The sequence below is a fragment of the Buteo buteo genome, chromosome 6, assembly GCF_964188355.1.
Source record: "Buteo buteo chromosome 6, bButBut1.hap1.1, whole genome shotgun sequence".
NCBI classification, from domain to species: domain Eukaryota; kingdom Metazoa; phylum Chordata; class Aves; order Accipitriformes; family Accipitridae; genus Buteo; species Buteo buteo.
In genome coordinates this window covers 41,341,549-41,354,696 of record NC_134176.1, presented here as the reverse complement: position 1 = coordinate 41,354,696, position 13,148 = coordinate 41,341,549, and the positions used below count along the sequence as shown (strand labels likewise).

The following is a 13,148-nucleotide window of genomic DNA, read 5'->3' as shown; positions in this document are numbered from 1 at the left end:
GCAGGATAGAGCCAAGATCATAATGCAGCAGTGGAGGAAACAGTATATATACCTGAAGCAAGCTCCCTCCTGAAGGATCCCTCTGGTTTTGTCTGTCTTCTGCTGTTCATAAGTTCTTGTGAAGTTCTCTGTCAAAATGTCCCACTTCCTCTTAGATCCAGTCTGCTGTACAGGGCAACTGTCAGCTTTGTCCATTAGCTCACCTGGCTGAGGTTTGTATGTGGATATGCAAGTCCCCAAACTTACTTGTGTTGGAAAACACTTGCTTTTCAAAACATCTACGGAGTTGCACATGTCCGGATTAAATGCATCAGTTGCAAATTTCTACCTGAAATACTCACAGCCTGTATCCTTAGGCACTTTTCCTCCTTCATTTGTTCTTTAGGGAGCCTTATGAGGCCTCTGTTCAGTACTCAGCAGTGCATAATGCAAATTCTTTCTCCTGTGAGCGTTCCTCTTTCTCCTGGGGTCTAACTCGGGGATCTAGTGACTGGTGTGTTGAACTGCTGAATGCTCATAGCTTAACTAAAACCTCTGGGAGCAGTGCTTGTATTGCTATGCGAAGTGCCATGTATAAGTATGTATTACAGATAGTACTAAGTTCAGTTTGTCTCAAGGCAGGTGCTCAAAATTAGTAACGTGAAGCACAGAGACTTTAAAGTAAAGCATTATTTATACCTGCAAAACAGGGATAGCCTATGCTCAGAAATGAGTTTAAAACTTCTTTATGCTTGTAAAGCTCAAATGCTACAGCGATTGTCTCTGTGGAAGTCTTAAGTGTCCTAAGGCATTGTTTTGAATGTTGTTTTGGTACAGAATGCGTGGGGTAAAAACTGAGAACTGGAGAGGAGAGACCCCAGAGGCAGGACACGTGCTATGTGCTGCCTGGAAGTTAGAGCTGTCAGTGTAAGGAGATTGTAATCAGTGGGGGAGTAAATACAGCTGTACACATGTAAGGAAATCTGTTAAAAGACAGATCTAGGGCCAAGAATGAAAGGTGGTCAACTGGGTTTGAATTTTCTAACTCTTGTTTTATCTTATCTGGTTTTTAACTGACCTGAGGATACTGATCCAGCTGATTATCAGGGGATACATAATACAGCTAATCTCAAATGACAGCGTCTATGCCTTCAGCTTAATTTTAAACAAAGTGTGACAAAACTGCACTAAGGACAAAATTGATTTTATTTCTAAACCAATTTCTTCCAGCTTTACAAAGGCATTAGGCTTCATCAAAATAAAAATTTCTGGCAAAGTTGCAGTTTATAAGATTTGTCGGTATCAGAGTACAAAAAAAAACCCATAGAAGAAATAAAAAGGAAAAAAAAGCTTTCTCCTGTTCTTAGCTTCTCAGTACCAAAGTGTTCATTTATTTTTCTGCTGTCAGAAGTAGGCCACTGACATCTTCTTCCTCATTTCTATCTTGCTGCGTATAAAAAAATCCATGATAATTATTGAGAGGGATGTGAATCAACACACCTATAAATAAGAACATCCTTAACTTCAAGTAGCTATCAGGCTGTCGGCCCAGAAATGTGCTTTTTTTTTTTTTTGCTTTGGTGACATCCTTTTTTCATTCTTTTCTAATATGACTCATTTTGGAAGTGGAAGTTGGCTGTGGTAGCCACTCATAGCTGTGTTCAGTGGGAATTTTAGACAGTATAAGTGAATGCATGGTCCTTTGCACTTGGGGAACAATCCTGGCCATTTACATTTCAGGACAGTTTTGCTTTTCTGAAGAGTACTTTTTTGAGGACTACAACAAACACTTTGGATTATGTGGTAAAAATCAGACAGCATGACCTGATGACACTTGTGGCACACAAGTCTGTGATGTGGATCAGTACTCCACACAGCATAGCCAGTCTACCAGTGCTCCACTCTACTTCCTTGTAAATGTAATTTAAAACAACTCTTAATCAGAAATAAAATCCTAACAAAGTATTTAGGACAAGCACTTTTAAACTGTTTAATCACTGCAGTCCTGTGTCGTCCCCCGTTCCCCCCCCCCCCGCCTTGAGATACCTGGCTGCAGATCTGCAAATTCTGCTTTATGTCACAGAGTGTCTATAAGCAAAAGTAGCTGGTTTATAGCTCTAATTTGCAGTTCGTTAAAGTAAACACAAATTTCTGGGTTTTACGAATTTGACATGTACCTTTCTGTGTCTTCATATTTTAAATGGATTTTTTTAATGTATTCTGTTTCCAGAGAGAGTGCAGAAGGAGGAAGAGTGATTGTAGAAGTTGATGACAAAGTGGCAAAAGTCAGGAATATAAAGGTATGCTTTTTGTCGTCTTCTCTTTCTCATATAAGAATCCTGACATTCTGATGCTTTTCTATGTTTGCTTGGCTATTGGATCATTCTAATAGAAATATTAAGGGAGAAGTTTAAACCAGCACAGCTCTAGAATAATTGCAGCAAAAGGGGGGTGGGGAGGATTGTTTTGGTTCGGGGTTTGTTTGTGTGGTGGGGTTTTTCTTTTGACAGGGGATGTAACATGTAGTTGTGTTTTCTGTATTTTATATTTGTCAAAGCTTCTGCAATCTGGCTGCACGCCATCATTCAAAGCTGTTAGTAAATTGTTTAGGACTTTGTGCTTATCTTACTAACATCTGGATAATTTCTTTCCCTGTGTCTCTCCTCTGCTCATATTTGCACTCAGAGTGCAACTGACTTGCATGAAATGGAGCAAAATGCGTGCAGCTACACTTTAGGTCTTGGTAAAAGACCAAGAGCTATAAGAATAAACTGAATGTAGCTGTCGTCCTCTGAGAGCGCTGGAGCCAGCGTGCATGGGAACCAGCCCTCTGGTTTAGACTCTTGAACTACTTAAAGCTGCCATGGTCCTTCACAAAATTAATAGAATGGAGCAAAGCAATTTTGTGTTGTCAAACATGATTCTGCTCAAAAGGCAAATAAATGAACAGTGAGATTACTGTGGGGATCCTCGAAGATGGATGCATTTTGTATTTCTTGTCTTCTTTTTCTTTATATCTGCAAGCAACCCAGTTATTTTAGATGGCCCATTCAAGAGAAACAATACATTAGGTTTTGAAGAGAAACTGTGGCAAAAATTGAATGAAAGGATTTGAACTATTTACCTTTTTCCATTATAATTATTCTTGTATTGACTTCAGGTGCTCATTTCTGAAGAAAGAAGAAGGAAAAATACTAGGGGTATGAGAGGTCTCATGGATGTAAAATGTTGCTTATTTTCTGTGTATTTCCTTTTCAAAGGCTGTATTTGCAGAGTTTGAGACTCTCACTACCTTCTGCAATCATTTTCCCCAATCCCTTGTACACGTGACAAAGCTCTCAAAGAGACACTTGACCTCTGGGTGCGATGCTGTCTGTTCCTGGTGGTTGTCCTCGGGAAGGCTTTGCTCCCCGGGACATGGCTGTGAGGATTTGGGCCCCTGAGGCTGCCTGCCCCCGCTGGGGGAGCCTCCCTCAGCAGGTGGAGGCCTCAGTCAGGCAGCTGCCTAATGGGGTCCAGCTGAGCCTTGTTAGACCTAGGGGGTTTTTTATTTTAGTTGTTTAAAGAGGAGCTGTGGGCTGCCTCGGGATACTTGGGAAACCACAGCAGCGGGGCCGACTGCTCAAAGTAGGCAGAGAAGGGTTATTTGGAGATGCAAGGGCTGGCTTGTGGATGTTTTCTCTCTTGAGGTTTCGTAATTGGTGAGTTTTGTAAAGAGACTGAGTTTGCTTTATGCATAAACTAAATTTAGACAGCCATTGATGACTCCAAGTTAGTGTATAAATTAATATTTATACACTAATGTTCACGTTGTTGTGTCTGGGGTAGGTTAGGTGCACTTTGTAGTTAAGAACAAACCCCTTCTCGCCGGAGGGGTAATCACCTCTGTGATCAGGGGCTGCTTTTCCTGAGGTGGAGGGGTATTTTTTTTATTTTTACATGTTGCAATAGGAAGGCAGTGCTCCAAGCTATCTTCTGCTTATTGCTGCAGAAAAACTAAGAAAATAAAAGGTAATTGCATAAAAATCTCTGAATCATGACATGTTCAAAATACTAGTATTGAAGATGATCAATAGGTTTGTCAAGATGTTATTTCTGACTAAAGGAAACCTTGGTTGTACTTAATTCAATGTGATAACTTTAGAATCATGCAGGGTTTAAAATGGATGAAACCCCTTTACTTCAGTGATAATCTAAAATTATTTCTGTCCTATTTTGCTTTGCTCTTTCTTGGTTTAAAAAAAACCCAAAACCCACAAACCTGTCAGATGGGCCTGTAAATTAATTTTCCCTGTAAACTTCACAGCTGGTGGCAGAGTTCAGTGCTTACAGTGCCCTTTATCCAGTAATCTGTCAGACAGCACTGACACCCCTAGTTTTGGGGGCCATTAGTGAAGCAGTTTGTTTAGATATCAAATTATAATGAACCTTTTTTTCTGCTTATGTTTTCGCAAATGTCAAGGTTACAATAAAGTTACCGATTAGGTCAAAATTACTTGTGGATGGTGTTAATTTTGTGTAATGTTTTGACTTGTTACTCTCCTCCTTTGATGAGTAGAGCAACAATGCGTAGTTCCTTGTTCATAAGCTTATCTGTTTTATTACAAATCACTTGGGCAAGATTATACAGAAAGATTTGCACCATTTCTGACTATTATGCTAGAAAGGCTTCACTGTCATTGTTAATAACCTGTAAAGGTTAGGTTTATAGTGTGCAGTCCCAGTGACAGAAACATTAGCTTGCAACCATGGCAAAGCAAAGGAGAAATGGGGGAAGAGACCTGCATTTTCAACTGTGCAGTGAGAAAATTGGGTTTGTTTTCTCACTTGGGGCCTCATTTCTGTGATGCGGTTCTCAGTGAAACAGAATAATGGTGGAGAAGTATCAAAATGGTTGTAGAGCTTTTCTGCCAATATGTAGATGTTGTGAAGATTAACTAAATTATGTTTATTGTACACAGCCTGGAGAACCTTAGTTGTAGTAAATGAATTCTTCAGCAAAAATGCTTCAGCAGGTCTGTCATGTATGTCTCTGCCTCACTCTCAGCATCAAAGAAAATTGAATAAAGAGGATAAACTATTTGCCATTCCTTTTCCACAATACAGATCCTAGATAAACTTCCTGTTAGTTTTAAAATGCTTATTTTTTGGTCAGCTTCAAAGTGAATTGGTTTTTCTGTCATTTTCCTTCTGTTATCAGGTTGACAGTAGGCTTGATAGCACTTGGGACTCGAGAGAAAAGATTGTGGCTTTCAGCTTTGATTACTGCTACTGGTCAGTTGATCCCGAAGATCCAAAGTATGCTTCTCAGGAAATGGTGAGAGCTGCTGTTCTTTTTGTCTGTGTTTCCATCCTGTTTTGTCCTTTATAATCACATATACAGGAAGAGATTGAGACATAGGGTACATAACATTTAATTTTCTTTTCTGCCCCTATCTTTTTCTTATTTTCTTTGTAATACCACAGTACTCAGTCATTTTGTCTTAAGTAGATGCAGTAGAACTGCAATAGCCTTTTTTGTCAACTAATGCATGCTTTTATTACATATGTTAACTTTGGTAGTGATCATTAATTGTGATGATCTGAGGACTCTGGCTTAGCAATGAGGTTCTTTTTGGTGGGGGCTGGGGGATCAGGTTCTAAAGGGAGAAGGCTCTGAAGTGAAAGGAAGAGTGTTGAGGTGATCCTGCTGAGAGGATCAACAGGGAAATAATCACATCTTTAAATAGTGGTAGTAAACTTTACTTATATTGTTCTGAGCACTTTTCCTTGATAAAGCATCAGAAATCTCTTATAACTAATAGAGAGTCCTCCTAGCTTGAAGATCCAAGGTTTGACTGATTAAGAAGGAAGGTTGAAAGATTCGGTATTTTAAAATAGGATATGATTACAAATTTTTGTTAATAAGGAATTATTAAATCTACTACAAATAAATATCATGCACAGCAAAGCTATCCAAAGATTTCACTAAGCATGCATGCGAACACATATGTCAGCACTGAAATAAGATTTTACTGCTGTTTTGTCTTCAGAATGATATCATTTCATTTTCGTCTGTTGTCAGTACAACTGTTCCTGAAGTTTCAACCTGTATAATTGTGGTGTTTTTCACAGAAAGTATCACTTAAGACTGAGCTAGTCCTGTGAAATTTGTGTTTCTGGTAGTGATGAGCATGGGATTGTTTTACTTTTGGGAGTCAATATTTGAAAAACTATCAAATTTGGCAATTACTAGAACGATAGGTGAAATTCTTGACTGTGCTCCTTTTCCTTGTTGGTGCAGTAGTGTGGAAGAGACTTTGGGAACTTGGGAAGTGTATGTAGTGTTTAAAAAATAAAGTTGTTTTTCTAAAGTACTCAGGACTAGATAAAATTCCATTTTAGGGATTACAAATAACAAACTTTTAAATGCTGAACTGTTGGGGTCGTGTCCCGTCGTGTCCCGTCGTCCCCCCCCTTATGTTGTCTTACTTGCTCATTCTGGTTTTGTGCTCTTTGTGAGTTTCTCTCATAATACACTTAGAAGCATGCTTCTTAGAACTGTTGATAATACAGTTGGTTTTCCAGCTGAAATGGTTTAGCAGATGAAATATTGATAAATACAGTCTGCCAAGTTGGTTTTATCTCTACTTGGTATGAAAAATTATCAGAACTGCCAAATGGAAAATATAAATATTGGCTGCAAAGTGTAAATTTTTATTCTTGTTGTTATTAAATACAAGTGCAATTGAAAAAGAATGTAAAATGCTATATAAACAGCGCAGCTTCCTTGCTGGGGCTGAGTAGGTATTTCAGACACTGTGGAGAGCTTTGTGATATCATACAATACAATTTTATCCAATAAAAACACTGAGGGGGAATCATGAACTCCCTGGCCATAGAAAGTTAAGTAATAGGCCGTAGTTCCCTTACTGGTGCCTGATGCTGGCCGAAAGGACATCCAGTGCTGCTTCATGTAACTGTTGGGTTACTGAGCCTTAGACAGATATCTTTCATGAGTAAAGAGAAGTTCAAAGATGGACTGGTGCTTTGAAGTGCCTGGAGTCATGAGTGAACTTCTTGGGCTTTTTACCTGTCTTGGTGACTGTAGAACCAGTAAAGCATACTTCAAATGCCCTTGAGAAGAGGGCTGCTGGAATACTGCAATCTTACTGTGCTTTTGTGCATTTGTCTGCCCCCTTACACTGTATGAATGAAGTTTATTGTACGAATTCCATGTTTTGAATCATTATTTCAGTGCTGAGCTTGAAGTTTCTAAGCTTCTTTACAGCAACGATGCTATCAGCAGCCAAAGAAGGTTCAGTAACACTCATCGAGTAAAAGCTTGCTTTCATGAGCTGACCTTAGATTACTTTTTCCTTGAAGATGTCTTGCCAACTGTTATCATACATGATTGGTGTATTGGTTGAGGATGAAAACTAGATTAAAGTATCTACCTTCAGGTTCATTTTTGTAGAATGCTGTCTTTTAGTAAACTGTCTTTTTTTTGTCCTCTGGATGGATGGATGAAAATGAAATCCTAACAGTTTCTTCAGTTGTTAAGGTTTCTGTCACCATAAAACAATAGTGGGAGGGCTGCAAATGGTAGTGTTTAGGTAAAAATATGATTTTAAAGACACAAATCTGCTTCTCTGAATACTACTTACGGTTTCTTCCAGATGTTAGTTAACATTGTTCACTTCAGGTTCTGGTCCCTTGCATTCCAGAGATGACTACACACAATGCATTTTATCCCTATATGTTTTGAACATATACTTCATAGCTAGTTGTGACAGGTTTAAGTCACCTATGTGTAAGTACTTTCAAATGTTTGGATGAAAAGTTCAGATTCGTTCTGTTTATAAAAACTGTGTTTTCTCTGCCACCTGTATTCTACTTGTATTTGCCAAAATGGGAATACATGTTGCCCACCTTGTTTGTTTTTCCTAATATATTTATGTTAGTATTTCTTCTGTTTTGTTTTTTTTTAAATTAAAAAAAGGTAGGGAAGGTATCTTTTCCCTTTAATTTGGGGAGAGAAAATTGCAATACAGTAAACTGAAGAGGAACTGAACCAATTTAGTAAAATCTGCAATGCCCATGTGACAGATGATATGCCTTTATTTTTTTTTTTAATAGCGCTGAAACTGAAAGTGCTTTTCCCTTCAAAAAGCTGGAGCAAGCAGAGTCAAAACCAAATTGTTATTAAGAAGTGTTATTGTCTACATACTTTTTAGGGCTGAATTTAAAAAATAATTATCTTGTCACGATATAGACAAGCTTTCTTGATTGGCATTACATAATGTAAGCCTCCTCATATCTCTGAAAAGAGGAAAGTTGCTAAATTAAAAACAAAGTTGATGTTTGACTACTGAAAGAAGAACCCATCACTGTTGGTGTATGGAAAATAGGCTTCTTGGCAGAGATAACCTGTTGGATAGTGATTGGTTTTGGAAGATGGTTTAAGGTACAAGTGGATAGTCTTTGACTTTTATTCAAGGTTATTCTCTCATTTAAAACATTTGAGGAACTAGATATGACCCAGAGTTCTGTTGTCTTTATTTCTCTCCTAACTGTGGTGAAATATGAAGCTATACAGTGTTTCTAATGATGACACAGTAATTTATAAGCTTAATTTAGAAGTTTAATAGTGTGGTCTGAATTCTTAGTCTTCCTTTAGAAGTTACATAAATTCTTTAAAAACGTAAGATTTTTGAAATAGTTCAGCTATGCAAGTAGTATGTTCATATTCCAAGTAAGCTGAATGCCAAATTTTACAATGTGACCTCTAGTTTTCAGGTGGCCGGTTTCAGATCCTTGGGCCTGTGCTTTTGTTTTCTCACTGGGCAGTTGAATATTTCACATTTATATTGAGCTGAAGTTTTTATCTGCTTTCACAGACGCGCAATTCTTTCCAAAGGGAGTTTACCTTCTCTTTTTAAAGACAATTTTTTTTTCTAAGTGGATTTGTTAGTGCATAAACAGAATAGGGGAATCAAGAAATACCCTAAGGGAAGAGTCACTGGCTAAATCAACCAGAGCTACCAGCCACTAAAGGAAGAAGGATCCGCTAAATCCTTGTACGTACGGAGAAAGGAACCAGGCACTAGGGCTACATGGCAGAGAGAGAGAAACTGAGTATCAAAAAATTGTGTGGGACCAGAGAAAGAACAGGTAACAAATAAATATGAAATCAGGACAGGGACAGAACATTTGATGGGCAAAATATGAAATGAGAAACAAAAGGAAATTCAAGAAGATTATAGGCATTTAAGAGAAAAAGAGCATGCATGGTTTTTCTGATCTTAACTCTGCAATTTGTTACATGCATTTTCCATGGTTATAAAGGAGGGAATGGTTCTCCAAACTATCACTGTCAAGATATAGTTACATTCTTAAAAACAAACAAACAAAAAACCCACCAACCAAACAAGAAAAAACTCCACCCCCAAAAAACCCACAAGAAACTGTAATACTTCTGGTGATGTTCCTTTTCCTGCCATTTTTGAGTCAAACTTGAATTTTTGCTGTGCCGTGTTGCTGCAGAATTAGTTCAGTCTTGCAGAGGGAGAATGCTGAGTGTCTGCACCTGGGTTTTACCACTTGCATGCAATGAAGTAATTTCACCAAGTGTCCTTGCATTGTTGTATTAAGTTTTTTTGGGGGAGGTGAATTTGGTACTATACGAAACCTGCATTAGTAAAGGGGACATTTTGTGTAGAAGTGACTATTGCTTCCTTCTCCCCTGCCCCCTTCCTCCGCAGATCTCTTCAGGAAGCTGTGTGTGGTTCAGGATTGTTTTCCAAAGACAATGTTGGAAAACCATCACTCTTTGGCCATTGTATAACTATGGGATTACCCGTTTACTAGAGATTCCTGACGTTTCCATTTTGCAGTAAAAATACTGTGTGATAATGATATTGTAATGATATTTAGGGTTATAATTTTTATTCTTACGGGCAGATTCAGGCTTGCTGATTCGTTCTGCTGGTTGAATATGATAGCTAATATGTAGCAAACATATCCTGCAAACAAACATCTAAATTTAAACTTATTTAAATTTAAATTTTTGTCTGGTGTAGAACAGTCTGTTTCAATCTTTTGAGTTTCCTTTGTAAAACCTAAAATAGCTCTTAATGAATCTTTCATCAAGTCTGATTTAGCTCCACCAAGCAAAGGAAAATCTTTTAAACAGTTGCAAAACTTAAGTAAATGCCCATTTAAAACCTACTGCCAAAAAAAAAAATATTTCAGCTTCATCTAATGCAAGCACCGTTAAACAAAATCTTAACTGTATTCTGCATGAGTATTCTTAAGGAACACATGCAAGCATTACGAATTCTTGTAGCTGGTTGCAATAGCTTGAGTTCTCAGTTTCCCTCCAGCCATCCTACCCATCCGGTTATTGTGCATGCACAGTAACCATGGTGGGCAGACTGACCCACAGGATGTACAGGCAGGTATTTATACACAGCAGTTGCCATAGATAGCTGATGTTAGCAATCTGTTTCTTTTGATAAGAGGAATATGTTCCATGAGTAATAGTTGTTGAATGGTAGAGATAGTGAAATCCAGAAAAGTCTTTAAGTGCCCAACTTGTACTGATTTCGGTGGGATCCACATCTCCAACTGGGTTTTCTTAAAACAATTTTTGTAGCTCTTAAGCTTAGTTTTTGTACTTCAGTACATCAGTTAAATGGAGATGATAATGTTTATAAAGGAAATCGTAATTTAGACTTTAGAATTTTTACTTCTGGGTTTCAAAAGAATGAAATAAGCTATATTCATATTGGTCAAGGAATTTCACACTTCTGGGCTTGACTTGGTAAGGATTTTATTTTGGTTTGGCATAGTGTATTAGGTTTATGCAGGTATGAATATTCCTTCAGTGTCTTTCTGAATATTATAATTTTCAGTAATGCTTTGACCCTCATTGGACCTTCTAAGATGCAATTGTAAAAGCACTTGACCAAAAAGGCTGTGGCCAAACAAAAAGATGACTGTCTTTGAGATAAATCTAAGAAATATGAGAGCACACAGAGATTGTTGTAAACAGCTGAGCGATGATATACTGTTGCATCTTTTTCCCTGAAAGATTACATTGCCTTTTTGATGAGAAGTGGCTGCCTATCACAAAAAAAAAAATAAAAATCTTAGTGTCAATATTTTATATGGATTTCCCTGTATGTCGAGGTTGCAGTGTGATGTGTCACATTGAAAAGTATTATCTTAACGAATCAGGATAGTTTTACAGTGACAAAGCAGTAAGGATATGAAAACAAGTCTTACTGCGAATGTCAGTAACTGCTCCTAATTTCTTGACATTCTTACCCCCCACCCACCCCGTTCTTCGGCACTGACTTCCTAATGTAAATAAAAGGATAACTGTGAGTCTTTCTTTGGTGTGCTCCCACTGTGCATTTGAACCATTGAGGGTTTTACAAGACTGTTCAAAAGCAAGACAGTGTGTTAAATTAAGGGTTGTTTATTTCTAAACTTTTATATAACAAGCGCACAGGTTCTGTTTGCCTGTCTGTCCATTGCAAATGTGTGCTAGGAAGGACTCCTTTCCATTCAAACACATGATCCAATAATTTCTATCATTGTTTATAAATATATTCATTGGGAAGACTGGCATTTATTCTGTGCTCTGAAGGCAGAAATGGGTGTTACTGATGGCTCATGTGAGTGAATGCACATGAACCCTGTAAACAGAATTTTCCATTTCTTATTTGTTTTAAAGTACCATAATTGCTTTTCATCACATTTGACTTCCCAGCATAGTTGGGTTTTGTACTACTTCCAGCTAAGTAAAGCAGTTTCGGAAAGGACCAGATGGGCAGATGATTTTCTTACCTCCTTGTCAAAGTGTAACTGAAAAACAAATAGAAGAAAAAACAGATATGTTTGTTTTAATATTCAAGATCTTCAATACGGCACTAGGTTTTTTGTTTTGTTTTTGGAGGGTTTTGTTTGTTTGTTTTATGTGTTAATTGAAAAAGTTTAGAAAAGTTACACAACAGTATTGTTTGGAAGCAAAACATTGCAACATACTTTCCACCCCTTCATCAAACTAAGTCACCCTATTTGATCCTCTTTTTTTTTTTTTTTTTTAATTGCAAACGTAGTCATGCTTCTGAAGAACTGAGAGACCTTCCCTTTCTAAGCTGAGTTTGTGACACTTCCATGCCTCCATACATTCCCTCTGAGATTCAAGTTTTTAATTGTCTTGGAATTCTCAAGACAAATTCAAAATCTGTTATCTGGCATGAGCACTTAAATCTAAAAATTATAACATAATAAAGCTCTAATTTAAAACTCTTGAAAAAGCCTTCAATGTGTTCTCTCTTTCTCTCCCTGCCTGTGTGTCCTGTCCCATCGTCCGTGTTGTGTGTCTGTCCCCCCCCGCCTTGGTGTGAAAGGAGGGAGAAAGGGGAAGGAGGCGGTGGCTGTGGGTGTAAATGGCATTTTCACATGAAATATTTGAAAAGCAGTAAGCATTCCATCCACAAGATTTTTTTCTCCAACCCAGAGTGAGACAGAAGTGAAAAGGAGAGTGTGCTGTAAGAAAAAGGCTTTTTGTGCAATAATTGGATCAGTATATAATGGATTATGGTGGAGAGAGGGAAACCACCATGAGTGCATGCTATATATCTTCTGCCAGCAACACAGCTGCTGCGTTCAGTTCGTGATCGAATAAGGTCATTCTTTCCAGCTATACCAAGATTTCTTTGCAGAAAACTTCTCTGGGAATTATTGTGAATAATTGCAAGCTTCAAAGCAGGCTTTACTGGAAGACAAAAAAGAGTCAAGTTAATTTTCAATTTAGCATGCATAACATGAAAAAAATTGTATTTTGGGGAGACAAAAATTAGTTTTAAATAACTGAGGCATTGAGTTAATTGGAATAATTATATAGTCATACGTTCATATGCAACTATAATTCAATGCAGATACATTTCAAATATGAAGCCTAAACAGGAGTGCACAAGAAAGGATTAAGCTGAATATTGGTAACAGGTTGAGGGAAATCAATAAACTATTTCACAGACAACAAAATGAGACTTTTTCTGACTGTTCAATCTGCTAGTGCTCATACACACTCATTCTGTTTCCCTGATAGGCGCTGATGGTTGCTTACTAGATACACAGAGCACATTCTTTACAATAGGCAGGCAGTATAATTTGCT

At 37.7% G+C, this 13,148-nt stretch overlaps 1 protein-coding gene across 2 annotated transcripts in view; it reads left to right on the top strand.

The window, feature by feature from the left end:
• STARD9 (StAR related lipid transfer domain containing 9) overlaps nt 1–13,148 on the top strand; it is a 118,480-nt gene that overhangs the window by 13,423 nt on the left and 91,909 nt on the right. For both annotated transcript variants that reach the window (XM_075030628.1, XM_075030627.1), the window contains exons 2-3: nt 2,210–2,279; nt 5,180–5,296. In XM_075030628.1, the coding sequence (XP_074886729.1) occupies nt 2,210–2,279; nt 5,180–5,296 (187 nt within the window). The remainder of the gene's footprint in view (nt 1–2,209; nt 2,280–5,179; nt 5,297–13,148) is intronic.